Genomic DNA, 20,850 nt, shown 5'->3' with positions numbered 1-20,850 from the left:
GTAATTAGACTGTTCACTGAGATGTTTTTAACAAGAAATAAACAGTTAAACAGTAGAAATGTTAGGGTATCACATTTTACTGAGTGTGGATATTGTGGTAATCATTTCACAATATATGTAAGTCAAATCATTATGTACACCTTAATATTGTACATTAATTACATCTCAATAAAATTAAAATAAAAAAAGGAGTTTGAATAAAACTCCTCTTTTGGTGTATACATTAATAATGACATAACATCACCAATATTCTTTTTTTTTTTTTACTTTCCTACATTTTATTTTTATTTTTTTACATCTTTATTGGAGTATAATTGCTTTATAATGTTGTGTTAGTTTCTGCTGTACTACAAAGTGAATCAGCTATACATATACATATATCCCCATATCCCCTCCCTCTGGAGCTTCCCTCCCACCCTCCTTTTCCCACCCCTCTAGGTCATCACAAAGCATCAAGCTGATCTCCCTGTGCTATGTGGCTGCTTCCCACTAGCCATCCATTTTACACTTGGTAGTGTATATATGTCAGTGCTACTCTCTCCCTTTGTCCCAGCTTCCACTTCCCCCTGACCCCATGTCCTCAAATCTGTTCTCTGTTTGTCTTTATTGCTGCCCCGTCACTAGGTTCATCAGTACCGTTTTTTAAGATTCCATATAAATGGGTTAGCATACAGTATTTGCTTTTCTCTTTCTGAGTTACTTCACTCTGTATGACAGACTCTGGGTCCAACCACCTCATTACAAATAACTCAATTTTGTTCCTTTTAATGGCTGAGTAATATTCCATTATATATATATATGTGCCACATCTTCTTTATCCATTCATCTGTCAATGGACATTTAGGTTGATTTCATGTCATGGGTCTTGTAAACAGTGCTGCAGTGAACATTGTGGTACATGTCTCTTTTTGAATTAAGGTTTTCTCAGGGTATATGCCCAGTAGTGGGATTGCTGGGTCATATGGTAGTTCTATTTTTAATTTTTTAAGGAACCTCCATACTGTTCTCCATAGTGGCTGTATCAATTTACATTCCCACCAACACTGCAGGAGGGTTCCCTTTCCTCTACACCCTCTCCAACATTTATTGTTTCTAGATTTTTTTGATGATGGCCATTCTGACCAGTGTGATGTGATACCTCATTGAACATCACCTCTATTTTTGAGGGTTTCATGCACATCAGACATTGAACGAAGCACTTTACAATTACCTCATTTAGTCCTCACAACTCTAGAAGGTAGGCATTATTATTCTTATTTTAGAATAAAATAAACTGAGGCTTAGGTAAGAAGAGAAAGACACAACGTCACTTATATAATATTCTGTCTAGAGATACATAACTTGAATTTAGTCATGAAGAAATATCGCACAAATCCAAACTGAGTGATACTCTATAAAATAATTGGTTTCTAGTCCTCAAAAAATGTCAGTGCCATGACAGATAACAGAAAATATCTTCAGTTTAAAAGAGAGCAAGGAGGCATGACATTAATATATGATCCTTGATTGGATTCTGAAATGGAGGGAAAAAGTTCTATAAACAGTATTATTGGGACAACTTGCAAAATTTGAAATAAGTGCTATAAATTAGATAAAATATCAACATTAAATGTCTTGAATTTTGATAACATAGTGATTACATAAGAATATATCCTTATTGGGAAACAGACATTAAGGCATTAGGGGAAAAGGGCATGATGTGTTGAACTTACTCTCAAACAATTCAGAAATAAATTATATATTATATATATAACACACATTTGTATCAATATATTATGAAAGACAAGATGATAAAACAAATATAGAAAAATGTTAAAAACTGGTGGATTTGGATAAATATATATGGGAGCTTTCTGTGTTAATCTTGCAACTTCTATGTAAATTTGAAATTATTTCAAAATAAAATGTTTTTTAAAACCACAGCAGTATCTCTGAAGGCAGTAGATATTTCAAACTTTAGACTTTTTTTCAAGTCTGAGTAGAGTCAGGTCTCATTTTTTGTAAGTGAGCGAATGGAGGTAATAAAACTTGGAGCTGCAAAATGTTTCATTTTATTTGTCTTGGAAGTATCTTAGTTGAGCAGATATTAGTTTCATCGTATTATGAAAATGAAATGAATTTTATCAAATATTAAAGTAGTAAAGAAAGTTTTACTTAAAATGCTTTAAAAAGCTACTGCTCCTTTTTTAAAATCAGAGCCTACCAAGAACTTTGAATGTACTACTAATCATTTTCTAATGAACTTCTCATAAAGTTGGGCTTAGCTGCTAATATTAACATAAGCTATATCCCCTACATTAAGTCCCTGAATAAAGTCCCGTGTATATTCTTTTGGCAAGGTTCTTCATAGTCCCCAAACATCAAATGGGATTTCTTTATTATGTATTTACATAAAATTAATTTGAAATGTAAAATAGTTATTTAACATTCAGCTCAGATAGAAGAGAATAAGCAACAAAAGATCTTCATTTTAATGCCCACTGATCTTCCAGTCCCTGTATACATGTCTTGCTTCTTTATACGTGTAGCAATATTTACTAGTATTACTAGACTGGAACATATTCTTTTCACTCAGGTTTAACACAAAATAAATCTACATCTAATTTCCTAGGCAATTTCACATTCATCCTAGAACTCTTTTGGCAAAACACTCTGAGTAGGTATGTGCAGCCACTGCAAAAATAGATTTTGTACTACACTTGCCTCTCATAAATTTTACCCATGAGTCTGTCAGAGAACCACTTTTGTAAAATAACTCAAAATGGCCATTTTATATGAACAATTTCCTGACTAATCATTTTTAAGTAAAAGGTGTTAACATGAAAATATGAAAGAAAACTTCTCAAACATTATTCAAGCCAAGAATAAGTTTCATAGAATAGTATGATCTGGGCCTGTTCTAAAATTTCTGGATCACATGATAATTTGTGTATGTGTTTTTTGTTGTTGTTGTTTATTTTTGTTTTGGTTTTTTTGTGTGTGTTTTTTAGTCAGTCAACTATATATTTCATGAGCATTTAGGAATGAAAAGTAAATGCTACATTATTAACATAATTATACAGGTGATTACTAAACAAAAAACATTTGAATAATTAACACCCTCCAGGGGATGGCACCAGCCCCAAGCCCCCACCTGGAATGCACAGAGAGTTGAGGGGAATGTGACCCCACCCTTTAGTGGGCCAGCACCAGCCATGAGCACCACCCCCAGGCTGTGAAGACAGCTGTGCAGGGATCTAGCCCCATGACCCACTGGGCTCTGCAGACAGCAATGCAGGGACCCAGCCCTACCCTCCAAGATAGTTGGCACCAGCCACATGATCTGTGAACTGTGTAGACAGCCACATGGGAAGCCTACTCTGCACTCCAGTGGGTCCACAGCCACTGCACAAGGTACAGCCTCACAGCCAACCAAGCTGGGGGCCAGAATTGCCTATCATGGTGCCCAGAGTAGTCAACTTGTCACAACAGAAGGAGCCACACAGCCCAAATAGGGGACATTCTTAGAGCATATAGCTCTGACGTCCAGAGGGGAGAGTACTGTTAGGCCCCATAAGGTGTCTCCTATGTAAGGCCACTTCTCCAAAATGAAGACACATAACCAACCTAACACAGAAAAATGAACAAAGAGCATCTGGCAAAATGAGAAGACAAAGGAATATGTTCCAAATGAAGGAACAAGACAAAACCTCAGAAAAAGAACTAACTGAAGTGAAGGTAAGCAATCTTTTCAATGAAGAGTTCAAGGTAATGATCATAAAGAGGCTCATCAAACTCAGGAGAATAATGGATGAACACAGTGAGAATTTTAACAAAGAATTAGAAAATATAAAGAAGAAATACACTAAAATACACTAGAAGGAATCAACAGTAGATTAGATGATACAGAGGGATAGATTAGTGAAATGGAAGGCAGAGTAGTGTAATTCACTCAAACTGAACAGAAAAAAAAAAGGAATTACAAAACGATGAGGATAGTTTAAGAGACCTTTAGGACAACATCAAACATATTAACATTTGCATTATAGGGGTCCCAGAAGGAGAAGAGAGAGAAAAAGGGGCAAATAACTTATTTGAAGAAATAATAGCTGAAAATTTTCCTAACCTGGGAAAGGAAACAGACATTCAGGTACAAAAAGCACAGAGTCTCAAACAAGATGAACCCAAAGAGCTCCACAGCCAAGACACATTATAATTAAAATGGCAAAAATTTAAGATAAAGAGAGACTCTTAAAAGCAGCAAGAGAAAAGCAATTAGTTATGCACACAGGATTTCCTGTAAGATAATCAGCTGACTTTTCAGTAGAAACTTTGCAGGCCAGAAGAGGTGGCACTACCTATTCAAAGTGATGAAATTTTTACAAAGCCTACAATCAATAATACTCCACATTGGGCTTCCCTGGTGGCGTAGTGGTTGAGAATCTGCCTGCTAATACAGGGGACACGTGTTCGAGCCCTGGTCTGGGAAGATCCCACATGCCGCAGAGCAACTAGGCCCATGAGCCACAACTACTGAACCTGCGCGTCTAGAGCCTGTGCTCCGCAACAAGAGAGGCCGCAATAGTGAGAGGCCCGCGCACCGCGATGAAGAGCGGTCCCCGCTTGCCACAACTAGAGAAAGCCCTCGCACAGAAACGAAGACCCAACAGAGCCAAATAAATAAATAAATAAATAAACAAATGTGGGGTTAAAAAAAAAAAGGAAAAGAATTAAAAAAAAAAACAAAACAAATAACGAATACTCCACACGACAAGGTAATCATTCAGATCCAAAAGAGATCAAGGGTTTTACAGACAAGCAAAAGCTACAAGAGTTCAGTACCAGCTTTTCAAGAAATGTTAAAGGGACTTCTCTAAGTGGAAAAGAAAAGGTCAGAACCAGAAATAGAAAAATTATGAAAGAAAAAATCTCACTGGTAAAAGCAAACATACAGCCAAGGTAGTAGATCAACCACTTATAAAACTAGTAGGAAGATTAAAAGACAAAAATAGTAAAATCATTGATATGCACAATAAGTAGTTCAGGGATACCAAAAACATGTAAAATATGACATCAAAAACATTAAAATTGAGGGAGAAGGGGAAATGTAGGGTTGTAAGAATGTGCTTGAAATTAAAAGATCATCGACTTAAAATCATCATATATATATATATATATATATGTTGTATATGAACCTCATGGTAACCACAAAGCAAAAACCTATTAATAGATGCACACACATTTCTCCAAAGAAGACATACAGATGGCCAAGAAGCACATGAAAAGCTGCTAAACATCACTAATTATTAGAGAAATGCAAATCAAAACTACAATGAGGTATCACCTCACACCAGTTAGAAGGGGCATCATCAGAAAATCTACAAACAACAAATGTGGGAGAGGGTGTGGAGAAAAGGGAACCTTCTCGCACTGTTGGTGGGAGTGTAAATTGATACAGCCACTATGGAAAACAGTATGGACGTTCCTTAAAAAACTGAAAATGGAATTACCATATAATCCAGAAATCCCACTACTTGGCATATATCCAGAGAAAACCATAATTCAAAAAGACACATGCCTCGGTGCTTTGTGACAGCCTGGAGGGGTGGGATAGGGAGGCTGGGAGGGAGGGAGACGCAAGAGGAAAGACATATGGGAACATATGTATATGTATAACTGATTCACTTTGTTATAAAGCAGAAACTAACACACCATTGTAAAACAATTATACCCCAATAAAGATGTTAAAAAAAAAAAAAGACACATGCACCTCAATGTTCACTGAAGCACTATTTACAATAGCCAGGTCATGGAAGCAACCTAAATGCTCATCAACAGATGAATGGATAAAGAAGATGTGGTATATATATACAATGGAATATTACTCAGCCATAAAAAGGAAAGAAATTGGGTCATTTGTTGAGATGTGGATGGATCTACAGACTGTCATACAGAGTGAAGTAACTCAGAAAGAGAAAAACAAATATCATATATTAACACATATATGTGGAACATAGAAAAATAGTACAGATGAACCGGTTTGCAGGGCAGAAATTGAGACACAGATGTAGAGAACAAATGTATGGACACCAAGGGGGAAAAGCCGCGGTGGGGGTGGGGGTGGGGTGTGATGAATTGGGCGATTGGAATTGACATGTATACACTGATGTGTATAAAATTGATGACTAATAAGAACCTGCTGTATAAAAAAATAAATAAAATTCAAAAATGAAAAGGCAGCCTACTGAATAGGAGATGTTCGTAAATGATATATCTAATGTGTTAATATCCAAAATATTCTAAGAACTCATACAACTCAACATCAAAAAAAACCAATTCAACTAAAACATGGTCAGAGGACCTGAACAGACATTTTCTCCAAAGAGGACATATAGATGGCCAAAAGACACATGAACAGATGTTCAACATCACTAATCATCAGGGAAATGCAAATGAAAACCACAAGTGAACATCTCATAGCTACAAAAATGGTAATCATTAAAAGACAAGAAATAAGTGTTCATGAGGATGTGGAAAAAATGGAACTCTCATGTACTGTTGGGAATGTAAATTGGTAAAATCATTGTGGAAAACAGTATGGAGGTTCTTCAAAAAATTAAAAATAGAAAGAAAAAAAAGAAAAAAAAGAAAAAGAAAAGTGGAACTGCCATATGATCCAGCAATTTCATTTCTGGGTATTTACCTAAAGAAAACAAAAACGCTAATTGAAAAGATATATGAACCCCAGTGTTCACTGCAGCATTATTTACAGTAGCCAAGATATGGAAGCAACCTGTGTTCTTTGATAGATGAATGGACAAAGAAGATGTGGTATATACATAAAATGGAATATTACTCAGACATAAAAAGAATGAAATTTTGCCATTTGCAACAACATGGATGAATCTGAGGGTATTAGGCTAAGTGAAATAAGTCAGAGAGAGATTGACAAATACTATATGATCTTACTTACGTGTGGAATCTAAAAACGATACAAACAAACAAAAAAAACAGACTCATAGATACAGAGAACAAATGGGTAGTTGCCAGAGGAGAGGGGAGTGGGAGGTGAAATAGGTTAAGGGAGTTAAGAGGTACAAACCTCCAGCTATAAAATAAATAATCCATAGAGATATAATATACAGCATAAGGAATATAGTTAATAATATTTTAATAAGTTTCTATGGGGACAAATGGTTACTAGACTTACTGTGGTGATCATTTCAGAATGTATGCAAATGTCAAATCACTGTTTAGTACCCCTAAAACTAAAATACTAGTATGGTACATCAACTATGTTTCAACTTAAAAAAGTATACATGTCTTTTTACCCTACCACCCCATCTCCCTTATCCTGCTCCCTTAAAGAATGGTCTAGAAGGGGATGCTTATGCTCCAGGTGGGCACATTCCCCTGACCCTGAAGACTCCTTTTCCTTTGGAAAGAGGTATAGCAGAGAAAGACCAGAATGGGAACAGCTAAAGCTCAGGACAGAGTAAGGATCCTATTTGCCTGGCCAGTGTTGTGGTATTTGTGATATATTAGGATATGATGAATGAAAAAACAAATCCAATAGCATAAGTTACAGGTAAAGAAAAGATCTGAATTATGGTAGGAAAATGGATAAAAGAGATAAAGGAATAAGTGTGAGAAATATTGTGGAAAAATAGTCCATAAAACTTGGTGTCAGAATATGAAGGGAGAGCTATGTCATGTCAAGGAGGTGGGGTGGGGCTTGCAGAGGTTGTCTTTAACTTTCATACCTGGGTGACTAGGGAAATGCAGCATTCTTAACAGAGTAACTGGTTTGAAGGGAAAATAATACATTTGAGATAAAGAAAGAAAAAAGCTAGTCAAGACGACTGCCCTGTCATAGTATTTGCCTATAAGTGTATCCAACTCTGTTCTTAGCAGAGACCCAGAGATCCATGATCCACTCTCTGAATATTGAAATGAATAATAAAATCTATAAATATAAAATATCTCATCAATCACTTAAAGTTATTTCCCATTTCCACAAACATATAGTCTTGCTACTTTAAATAAAATCATTTGGCTAAGCAACTCTTTTCAGGATATTTAGACATTGCTAGAAGGAGAAACTGTAAGACATATTCCAATTCTTACTCACTCTACTTTAGCAAATGGAAAATTAATGAAATTTGTTGTGGCTGGTGACAGAATAATTTATCCAGTCTTCTTTTGAATAAAAATACCAGTTAAAATGGAAATTAATAAAAATAAATATGGTCTGTTGTAGTCTCATGTGTGTGACATCTGGCTTATCCTCAGAGCTCATGAGGTGCACATAGTGAGGGAAGGCATACGCTACCACATAGTAGTATATGGATTGTGGATGTAGGAAGTTAAGAGAGATACAAAATATCAATTGCTTATAGTAAGTAGCAAAGGTTCTAAAACCCATTATTTTCTATCATTTCAATTTCTGATTATTCTGGGGTAGGTTTAAAAATAAAGAAACATATCTTTTATTTCCCCCCATATATTAAGAAAAATATATGATATTAAAAGTTCATAATTTTAAAATTCACAAATTTAAAAGTTAACATCAGGCACATGTTTTACAATTCTTGACTTTGTGTTTGGTAACACAAATTCAAAAGCCTTAAAGTAAAAAAAAAAAAAAAAAAAAAAAAAAAAAAGTTCATTTCTCCAGGATAGCAAATCCATGTTTCTAAGGGAAAAAAATACATATGGATGGGGGCGGTAGAAAACCGTTATTCTTGTTAAGGAATGTTTGTGGAAAATGTTGCTTTCAAACCAACATGTTTCCCCATATGGGGAGCAGGTTTGCAGCAAAAATGTTGTTAAGTAGACAGTGAGAGAGGCAGTCAGCCATCTGGCTAGCAGGCAACTGTCGTCTACTGATGCCGAGGGCATCACTAAGCTCAAACACTCAGGAATATTCTAGAAAACAGGAGGGCAGCCATTACACCTTATAGGATAAACTCTTAATACCCACAGACCTGCGTTGTGGGACAGTTTTAGAAATGGTTCTACAAGCCACTTAAAGGGAAAAGGGTGATGGATAGGTCCATTTGCTCTAAAATCATTTCAATTGGCAATGGAAAACTAGAGCTTTCCGCCAAGATGAAACCGCAAGTATTTTTATGCTAAGTGAGCCTCAATCATCTAAATCATGGGAATTGGTAGAGGACAAATGTCTTGAGTGTCTCAGGAGAGTATGAACTATGAGAAAATAGAAAAAAAAAAAAGCAGCTATATGCTTTTCTCCTGGGTACTGTTGTTATACCTAATCTGGATAGGAAAGGGCAACAGTAATAAAATTAAACTCCCAAGCACTGAGAACTCCCTAGGATGTCCATTCTGTTCCCACCTGGTCACTGTTGCATGTAACTGCAGTATGGTCAACTGAAAAGGCAATATATCATGGGACCAAAGGGACTTGAGTTTGAATCCTAGCTTCCTGCTGACTAGCTCTCTGACTTTGTGCACGTCACTTAACCTGAGCCTCAGTTTTCCCACATGCAGAATGGGGCTAATAATGATTGCTGTGAGTATGAAACAGAATAACATAGGTAAGATTATTGGCACAGTATCTTGGAGGGCAGGAAATCAGTCTTATTTACCTTTAAATACCTCAGCATCAAACAGTAAACGATACATTTTTGATAAGAGTGACTAGACAAATTTAAGACAGCAACATTAAAGTGCATGCTGTTTAAATTTAAAATCTTGTAGCATAACGAACTGCAGTTACATATAGGCATACTGGTCTAACTGTCTTAATAAATAGTTTACCTTACATTTCCTAATGTGGAATGTGAGGATCACTACTGCTTCAGATGACTTTAAGCAGTACAATAATAAACACTTTATGTAAAATATATACTTTATTTTGTATATTATTTCTTTATTTAGTATTAAACTTATTTACCTAGATGTATAAATCCATATTTTCAATGACTATTGTTCAGAAAAAGGCGGAAGTAGAGAATTAACTCAACAGCTTGGAAACACCCATTTCCTCTTGGAGAAGGCAAGGGTCTTTCCTCTTCCCCAGGTAAAAGCTGATCTGCTTTCTGTCACAATAGATTAGTTGGCATTTTCTAGATTTTATATAAATGGAAGTACACAGTATGTACTCTTTTTTTATCTGGTTTATTTCACTCATCACAATTACTTTGATATGCCTCTATGTTGTTGAATGTCAATACTTCACTGTTTTTATTGATCAAAAGTACTTCAGTGTATGACTATATGATGATTTGTTTATCCATTCATCTGTTGACATACATTTGGGTTGTTTCAAGTTTGGGGATATTACAAATAAAGCTGTCATGAACATTTGTGGACAAGTCTTTTCTTGGACATAAGCTTTCAGGTTTCATATAAATAGCTAGGAATGGGATGGATGAATAATGTGGCAGGTAATAGGTTTAACTTTTTAAGAAGCTGCAAAACTGTTTTCAAAAGTGTTGGTTCCATTTTCGTCACTGCCCTCCCAGCAGTATACGAAAGTTCTACTTGTTCCACATCCTCTCCACCATCTTCTAAATTTTAGCCATTCAAATGTACATTGTGGCTTTAATTTGCATTGCCCTAAGGACAAATCGTGGTGAGCAAATGTTCATATGCTTATTTGTGGTCAGTTTCTCTTTACTGATGAAATGTCTGTCCAAATCATTTGCCTATTTAAAAATTGGGTTGTTTCCTAATTATTGAGATTTGAGATTTCTTTATATAGTCTGCAATTAAGCCTTTTTTGTATATGTGATTTGCAAATATTTTCTCTCAGTCTGTGAAGAAAACATATTTTATTTTCATACTCCTGATAGTGTTTTTGAAAGAACAGAATTTTATAATTTTAATGAAGTATATTTTTTTCTTTTATGGATTACATTTAGGTAGTGTGTGTGTGTAGGTGTACATGTGTGTGTGTGTGTATATATATATATACATATATATATATTCTTTGCCTAACCAAAGTTCACAAAATTTATCTCCTACATTTTTTTCCTAAAGATTTTATACTTATGGTTTCACATTGAGGTCTATGATAAATTTTAAGTTAATTTTTGTATATTGTGCAAGGTATAGATGCAAGTTTTAAAAAAAAATTTAATGGATGTTTAGTTGTTTCAGCACCATTTATGGAAAATGGTGAATGGCTGACCTTTCCTAACTGAACAGTCTTTGAACTGCCGTTGAGAATCAATTGACAAATGCTATGGACTGAACTGTGTGCCCCACTACCACCGATGCATATGATGCAGCCCTACTCCCCAGTATGATGGTATTTAGAGATGGAGCCTTTGGGAGATACCTAGGTTTAGATGGGGTCATACGTGTGGGATGGAGCCTTTGGGAGATAACTAGGTTTAGATGGGGCCATAAGGGTGGGGCCCTTATGATGGAATTAGTGCCCTTATAAGAAGTGACACCAGAAAGCTTGCACTCTCTCTCTCCATGTGCTCATGCTGAGGAATGGCCATGTGAGCACACAGCAAGAAAGCAGCCATATGCAAGCCATGAAGTGAGTCCTCACCAGAACCCAACCATGTAGGCACCCTGATCTCAGACTTGCAACCTCCACAACTGTGAGAAAATAAGCTTCTGTTGTTGAAGATATTTTGTTATGGCAGCCCAAGCTGACTAAGCCAGCAATATATGTGTGGTTGATTTTGGAACTCTTTATTCTGTTCCTCAGATCCGTTTGCCTATGTTGACATCAATACCACACTGCCTTAAGTATTGTGGCTTTAAAATAAGTCTCAAGGTCTAGTAGGTTTAATCTTTTAAATTTCTTCTTTTCAAAATTCTTTTGACTACTCTAGGTCCCTTAAGTTTCCATATGAATTTTAAAATCAATTTCTACAAAAAAGCTTGCTGGGATTTTGACTGGGATTTCACTGGATGTGTAGATCAATTGAGGAGAACAATATTGAGTCTTATGATGCATGAAAATGTTATAACAAATAGAGTATATCTCAAAATTTCTCTTGGAAATGTTTTATAGCTTTCAGTATACAGGTTTTATTTATCTTTTGTCAAATTTATCTCCAATTACTTCATAATTTTAAAGCTATTATAAATGGTACTTTTTCAATTTTTGATTGTTTTTTGCTTGATTAAATTATGGATACCTATATGATTATTTATTGGCATATTTGAACATGGCCCTGGGAAGGGGTGGTGAACTTGAAGCCCCTTAAATACTACTTGAAATGTCCTGGAACATGGGGTGAGACAACTATCACATAGCATATTTTCTGAAAGATCTCCCACTCCCATTTCATTGTATGAATGAGGAATGAGAACAATGTGAAGCCAAATACAGCTGGAAATGCTTGTTTCATGTAGATACAGTCTCAATCAGAATACATTAGTAAATGTTACCTTCAAAGATAATTTTTGGATATTCAGATGGTTTTAATACATTTTTTTCACTCATCACAAGTGATTAGTGTAATGACAATGAATCTAATTAAAATCTTTGTTGCCTGTCCAAAGTATACTTAATAGCAAGTAATTTTTCTTCTATACTGTATGAAGGAAAAATTAAGAAGCAATCATTTAGACTTAGAAAGAATAAAAATGACAGACACAAAATACTAGCCAAGTTCATTAACAAGGAAATTAGCTTCAAATGAAATATTTTTATATCTGTTTTTGAAGAGATTTTCAAATTTACATTACATTTTCTTATCTTACGGCACCTGAAGGAAATTATCTGTCTGAATGACACATGTTGGAGAATAACAATGAGGAACTGAATTGTTTTGTAAGTAGCTCAATTTCCACCACTGAAATGATCTTGTATTTAAGACAGCAGGGATAAAGAAAATATTTTATGGAAAAATACTAAGACTCTGTGATGTTCCCCAACCATCTACAAAAATCTGATCCCTTTTATATAAACAATCATTCAGGTAAGCAGGCCCAAAGCCTTCCTCCAGAAGAGAAGTCCTCTCTTATAACTCCTCTTGTATTTAACAGATTTTTTTTAAAGATGACCAATTTCCTGATGTATTTAAAACTAATGTATCTTGGGTTACTGATCAGTTACTGACAATTATAAAAGCTAAATCAACTTCTAGTGATATATCTGAGTCTACAGTGCACACTAAAACATTAACAAGATTATCAAGTAAATTCAAACAACAACAAAAATTGTTTTCTACAGCTAACTTTACATTCCAGGTAAAGGTATTCTTTGGAGAAGTCCAGAGAGCATGTGCTCAAATTTTGTTGATTAAATTAAATTCATTGTGTGTGTGTGTGTGTGTGTGTGTGTGTGTGTGTGTAGGCTAGGCCAGAGGTGTTCTCATACTACTATCTGTAATTTAGGATGTTGTGTGTAGGAGGGAGTTGTGAATATGTGGGGGGGGGGGATGTATAATTATATTTTGTATGCAATATAGCTTCTTTAAAACAAAGATATGATTTCCATAAATCTTCTGATGAGTCCCTTGACATCAGAGCTCAATTAGGCATTGTAGCCTGGACATCTTTATGTTAAGAGAGGAGAGAATATGTCCATATCATAAGTGCCTACAGAACAACAGGTCAGCTTCTACATGCCTATACATTTGGGTTCTGTGCTGTGCTGGACTCCCAGGTTCTTACATCGCAGTTGGGGCTTGTTGCGAGTTTAGTTATTCATCCATGCCAGGAGGAACTGTAATCATAAAAGATGATTCAAATGGCAAATGCCTAATAGCAAAATACCTCATCGGGATTATGATGACATAAAAACTATCTTAGTATGACTAGAATATAGATCACGAAGGAGGCACATGGGTGATGAGACTGCAGTAGTAATATGGGAACAGATCTCACAACAAGGAGTGCCACAGACAGCCTTTGAGAAGGAAAATGATCTGAGGCTGGTTGTTTCAGAGACAGTTATGGATTGAATTGTGTCCCCTCAAAAGCTATGTCAACATCCTAAGCCCCCAGACCCGTGAACGTGACCTTATTTGGAAACAGGGTCTTTGCAGACATAATTGAGTTAAGATGATGTTATACTGGAATAGGGTAGGCCCTAAATGCAATGACTGGTATCCTTACAAGGAGAGAGAGATTTTGATACAGAGACACAAACAGAGGGGAGACAGTCATGTGAAGAAGGAGACAGAAATTGGAATGATGAAGCTACCAGCCAAACCTATCAAGGATTGCTGGAAGCCTCCAGAAGCCAGGAGAGAGACATAGGACAGATTCTTCCCTAGAGCTTTCAGAGGACACATGGCCACGGTGACACCCTGAGTTTGAACTTCTAGTCTGCAGAGTTATTTCACAATAATTTCTGTTGTTTTAAGACACTCAGTTTGTGATAATTTATCATGGCCACCTAGAAACTAATACCGTGAACTTATCATAGTGTGTGGAATGGGTGAGAGGTGAGCAAGACTGGACACAGAATGACCAATTAGAAGGACCAACAGTGAAATCCAGAAGACAGAGCATTAATCAGAACTAATCAGAACAGTGGCAGTGAGAATGGCAAGACATAGGCGATGCTGAGAGTTATTTAGAAGGTAGAATCCATAGGATTAGTTATCAGCGATTAGGGAATTTTAGGAAAGAAAAGACTCAGATAATTTCCAAATGTCTGGTTTGAGAAACATTTAGTGCCATAGGGATCACTTGAAAGGAAGACACTTGGCTGGGGGTAGAGAGAAAAATAAATTTAGCTTTGTCTTAGTGCCATTTGAAGTAACTAAGTGATGTCTAAGTGGACTTGCCTAACAGGAAACTGGGTCTGGAATTCAGGAAAAAGTTTTGGGACGACATATAGATATAATAATGATGCTATGACACTTCATGATTCTCCCATAATATCATTTAGCACTCTTTATTTTAATTTCCTGTTTATCTGTAAATCCTCAGCAAGGAAGCAAGCTGAGACCAGAGAATTGAGGGAACTACTTCTTTTGAGAACACTGCTCTCCTCAACAGACCAACCTCAGATGTCCCTACTTGTCCCATCTTATGGATGAAGGAGGGATACTAATAAAGCAATTCTAGCTCTTCCCAGTCAGTTGTGTAAAAAGAAGCTGGCCCTAAGTACTGACAGATTTTGGGCTTTGGACCTTAGCCATAAATCCAGGACAACAGGGAAAAAATCCCACTAGACATTCTGTTACATTTTACATAGATAATCCATTATAATCCTCATAAGAATAATCTTCACTGAAACCATATTAATTATAATCCTCACTACAAAAGACAAAGAAACAAAAGAAGAAAAACCCTAAAAGTCTCAGGTGCAAGAAATAGAGAGGAGTCCTAAGGTTAGAGAAATGAGCTGGGGCTTGGCAGGAGAGCTCATGAAGGGCGGGTGAACAAGTCCTGCTATGACCCTATCAAGACAGCAGCTGGCCTGTCCCTAGGTTCTTCAGAACCTTTTTTTTTTTTTTTTTTTTTTTTTAACGTAGGGGCAGGACAGGAGTAAAGACACAGAATGTAGAGCATGGACTTGAGGGGACGGGGAGGGGGAAGGGCAAGCTGGGACGAAGTGAGAGAGTGGCATGGACTTATATATACTACCAAGTGTAAAACAGATAGCTAGTGGGAAGCAGCTGCATAGCACAGGGAGATCAGCTAGGTGCTTTGTGCCCACCTAGAGGGGTGGGATAGGAAGGGTGGGAGGGAGACACAAGAGGGAGGGGATTGAATTGTGTCCTCTATACATATATGTATAGCTGATTCACTTTGTTATAAAGCAGAAACTAACACACCATTGTAAAGCAGTTATACTCAAAAAAAGATGTTAAAAAAAAAAAAAGCAGCTGGGACGGAGCCGTTTATAAGTCCTAGAGTATTTCTTCACACAAAACACAAGTTTTGGAAATAACTCTCTATATTGTCCCAGGTAAGCATCACAGAGGTTTTCCCTGAGAGAAACAGAAACCCAAGCCTTGCAACTGAGATCTGAATTCTTTCTTTCCTATCTTTATGGTACAGGGACAGGATGGTGATAGTGGGAGGGACAGAAAGTACTTGGGGAGGATAAAAAAGAGGCTTGAATTGTATCTATAATATTTGATTTCCAAATAAATAAATGAGTATTAATAAGATTCAAATATTGCAACATATTAAAATGTTGTATCCAGTATTTGTTATAGGATTTTATGTGCTATCATTTTACTAATTAAAAAAAATAAACAGGTTAAAAAATGTTAATTAACTTGCCCAGATCACAGTCCATGAGAGGAGAAACTATGGAAATATAGACTTCTAATACCAAACTCTGTTAAACTGACTCGGCTTATTCATTTTTGCATTAACAAGGAAGGGCCTAACATGTGGCCATGGTGTTCAGAATGATAGACAACAGCTGGGATAATTCCTGGAGGGAGGGGCCCTGCTGACAGAGGTCTGCTATCAAATGCCACCATTCAACAGGGTGGCCCAGGGCTGCATTTGGCACGTGACCTAAGGAAACTTAGAGATCATCTACTTCAACTGGGTCAGTTTACAAATTCAGTAACAGACCCAGAGAGATTAACTGGCTGGCTTAGTGAGTGGATAATTCAAAATTTAATGCTATGTCAATTATACCAGGTGCTCTAAACTGTAGTCAATAAGTAGCAGAACAGTCCTGGGAATGGGAATGATGATGATGATAGATAAAAATAAACATGATGGTGGTGGTGATGATAGCAGCTAACGTTTTTGAGCACTAATCTAAATTCTAGGTACTCACCTGAATGCTTTGTAAGTATCCCCTTGATTATTCCTCACAACAGCCCAAAAAGTTAGGTACAATCATCATCTCCATTCGGATCAAAGGAGAGCCTCTCAGGGGCTCATAATCTGTAAATTACAGAGTAGATCCCAACCTAGGCAGTCTGACTTCTGTGCTGGAACTCTTAACCATATGCTGTGCCAAAGACTCAAACACTAGGGGAAGGGGGAGGGAGCAAGTGGGAGCTCAATCCCATCTCTCTCAGGTTCAACTTGGGCTTATATATTTCCCATTACTACAGATGCGAGGTGTGTATTTGGCTTAGAATTTGACATTATCTGACGCCAATATGAATTCTACATGGTGTCAAGTCAGGTAGAGCTCTTGAAGAAATGGTATGTTAGAGTGTAGATGGATTGACTCATGAATTATTGGATAAAACCTGAAGTAAATTCCCTAAACACAACTTTAGTTTTCCTGTATATAAAGGAGTACTTCTGAAAAGAGTAAAACATTTTGCCCTCTCTCTGGTGTGGAAAAACCATTATCACAGCAAAAAAAGAATGCTTAAGCCAACAATACTGAATAATTCGTTTCATGTCAACCAAAAAAATTGAAAGCAATAAATAAACCAAATTTTTCTAGTAATGAGATGCTATTGGTTAGTGAATGTTAATAATGTAGATTTATTTATAGGATAGTTAGATTTATGACTACCATCTCCTTCCAACAAGGAAATGAATCTTGTTAATTCTAGAGGCAGAACTACATAGTGGAGTTCTGGAGTTTGGTTACTGAGGTCACATTTCAGCTGTCATTCAATTATATACTGTGTATGTTTAATCAATACTAGTATTACGCACCCTCAAATTTAAAAAGAATGGTCAAGGATTGATTTCAATATTATCAATCTGTCAATATTTTAATGATCTGCTGAACATCCTCAGGAAAATAAAACAAAAATTCCCAGTACATATAAATTTTATTTGTGAGAAAACAACAATCTGAAATGCCGTGTTATGTCCACACAGAGAATGCTGACTATAAAATTTGTCTTCCAAGGATAAAAATCGTAAGGTCCAAAGAAGCATAGCTATTATTACTCACAAGGATATACATGGTTGCTCAAAAGACTTTATATCCTACAGCTACATACATTTTTAAGTTATTTGTAGGGAAACAAGTGAAACAAATCAATCTGATTTGTGAAAGGTCAGAATTTGTGTGAAACATTGAAATTCAAAGAAAAGATCAAAAAAAGAACACAGAGACACACAGTGAAAAACAGGTTAGTGACTAGAACAGCAAAACATTAAAATGTCAAAAAATAATCAAAACAAGCAAATAACAAGGCTAAAACTAACAGGCTTCCTTTGTTGGAATCTAGCTACAGAGTTTTAAAGAGGCACATCTATTGATATAAATCACAAAATGGCAGTTCACAGGTAAAATCGTGTGCAGAAGTGTTTTCTAGCAGAGCTTTTTTTTTAAATCAAGTTACAAAATCACATATCTTTTTCAGAACCCAGTTTTTTCTGTGTTTCTTAAAAAAAAAAAACAAAACAGCATAGCAATGAGCTGTAGCTCAGTAATTGATGTGCTTAATTGTATAAGTCTTTCTAGTTTGCCACCAGTTTTACTCACCTTATTTTTACTCATTGACATTGGGTTGGCCAAGAAGTTCTTTTGGGTTTTTCTGTAACGTTATGGAAAAACCTGAACATTCTGGCCAACCCAATACATTACCAGCCTGCCCCCTGTAGTCAGGTGAGTTCATAAGCCCTTATGCACCATCAAACTAACTCAAGTCATGAAAGTGATCAATTGCAAGATTGGGGATAATCAGGGAGCTTCATTTGTTCACTCACTCATTTGTTCATTCAACAAATACACGTTGATTTCAAAAGTGCCAGATACTGAGCTCAAATCAGCATATAAGTATTTGGGATTTCTTTGCATCAAGATAATAGGCAGACATAGATCTGGATGTGTACCAAGATGTATGTGATAGAGCTGAGGATAAAACAATGGTGAATTTTAGGAAATGAAATAAGAAATTCTAAAAAGTGCTAACAATTCGCTAATAATTGCAAGGGTCTCAAAGGATGGGGATTCTAAAGAAGGAAGGGTGGTCAACAGTGCTGAGCAGTGATGTTAAATGAAGACAGAAAAGAAAGACAATTCTATGATGTAAGTAGCAAATCCCTGGTGATGTTTAAGAGGGCACACATAGAGTAGGCTGATAAAGCCAGGTTGAGTGGTGAGAAGATAAGCATAAAGGGCATGAGAAAGAGGGATGGAGGGAGGTTGGGGGGTAGGTATGATGGAAAATGGTGAGGGTGGGGTGAAGAGAAGGCCAGTGAAGAGGACTGAATATGTGCAAAAGAGAGATTTGGCACCAGACAGTTCACAAGAATAACCATATGCTAGAATGAATTCAATCTAGATGTAATACCATTAACTTAAATTTTGATATCAGAGCAAAATTTAGTAACTTTTCTATAAACCATATCCCCAAGTTCACTTCCTGGGACACATTCTGGGAAGGTGTTTTCACTCTAAACCTTTCTTTAGTTAGCACCAAAATTCACTGACAATAAGCTACAAAAGAAAATCTGTCAATTCTCAATTACGTTTTATTTTCTGGTGTTCCACTTGTGATCTCAATCAGAAATGACTGAAATGTTTCTGGTTCTTAGGCTCTGCTGGAAATGACATTTTCCACAGAGGCATCTAATCTTGGACCAATGAAATCAGGTGATGTTATTCTCCAGAATCCTCTACATATATAATAATCAAGAGAGAAAGATTAAAGTACAAATGGTATGTAAAATGCCTTTTGAGCTCACCCACAGCGAAGCTGGATGTGATTTACCTTCACCTGCACCTCATCTTCCACCTCCACTACCGTAGCTAGTGATGAAAACCGCCACCCAGAGGTGAATCCCAGAAAGGCTTCATTGCCTTTTGATGTATTGTTTGTACAATCAGGTTTGGAGACGTCAAAATTCTCAGCCAATCATCTTCCTATGATTCCGAGTAAAATTGTCGTACAAAATAAACTTAGGAGAGACTTCTCCCTCTCTTTTAGAGTCTTTGTAGAGATTATAATTAAGGAGAATTTTTCCTATTGATATAAAATTATATAAAATGATTGATTACAGATGTTAACCGCTCAATTCCACAGCCTACCCAAATAGATTCTAAGTCCAGCTGGAAATAAATAAAATTGATCGTCAAGGGTCTGTGTCGGACGGTAGAATAAGCACTAAACACCCTATTGTGCTAGAAGCTTAATATGTAAGACAAATGTATGTAGCATTCAACCAAAATCTTTGTAACATGTGATCTACTTACCCCTGCAAGGCTTTCTCTCCAAACCAATCTCCTTTTCCTAAGGTTCTAAGAAAGACTGGGTCTTCACTTGGCGAGTCTTCACGAGTGACATTTACCTAGAAAGAGAAACAATGAAAGCCTGTATCCACGGCATACACACTGGATGATCAAATAAACACTGATTAATGATGTTCGTTCCATTTCTTCTTTCTTTTTTTTTTTAAACTTATTTTCATGAAGAGAAAAAGTACATTACCACTAAAGGGGACAAAGAATAATATCGCAACTTCACATGCACCCCAAGAAGTAATTTCCATGTATTTTGTTATGCTTTCAAGTTGTTGTCAAGGAATAATAAATTATTCAGAAATTTGAATTTCACTCAAATCTTCAACTCTATTCCCACTTCCAACTTTCTATGAGGCAATCACTATGATGGATTTAGTAGTGTTCCTCCAGTCTTCTTTTATGTGTTTATATGCATGTGTTTTAAAAAATATATGAATAGCATAATACAGTATGAATTATTCTGCGACTTACATTTTTTCTCTTATCATTATTTTATTTATTCCATGCTATTATATATAAATCTAGTTCATTCATTTTAATGTTTTAGTGTCTTCTTTCATCCTATATTTATCAATTTCCTTGCAGATGGACGTTTATACTGTCTCCATTTTTTGGCTTCACTTAACATCTTTCTATACACCTCTCTACATGTACATCCCAGTTTCACTAGGAAATGCCTATCTCTTTGCCAAGAAGAAGCCAGCCTTCATTCAAAGGCCAGTCACATTTCCATGAAGACTTCCTGCAGGTCTCTACCTGACTACTGTCCTCATGATCCATATGTTTCA

At 36.2% G+C, this 20,850-nt stretch overlaps 1 protein-coding gene across 1 annotated transcript in view; it reads right to left on the bottom strand.

Annotated features, from left to right (window-relative positions):
• Positions 1–20,850, bottom strand: part of LOC132439843 (cGMP-dependent protein kinase 1) — a 1,104,652-nt gene that overhangs the window by 170,901 nt on the left and 912,901 nt on the right. The window contains exon 7 of the mRNA XM_060034572.1: positions 20,015–20,109. Coding sequence (XP_059890555.1) covers positions 20,015–20,109 — 95 coding nt within the window. The remainder of the gene's footprint in view (positions 1–20,014; positions 20,110–20,850) is intronic.

The sequence above is a fragment of the Delphinus delphis genome, chromosome 16, assembly GCF_949987515.2.
Source record: "Delphinus delphis chromosome 16, mDelDel1.2, whole genome shotgun sequence".
Lineage (NCBI taxonomy): Eukaryota > Metazoa > Chordata > Mammalia > Artiodactyla > Delphinidae > Delphinus > Delphinus delphis.
The sequence above is the reverse complement of the archived record's forward strand: the minus strand, read 5'-3'. Positions and strand labels throughout refer to the sequence as shown.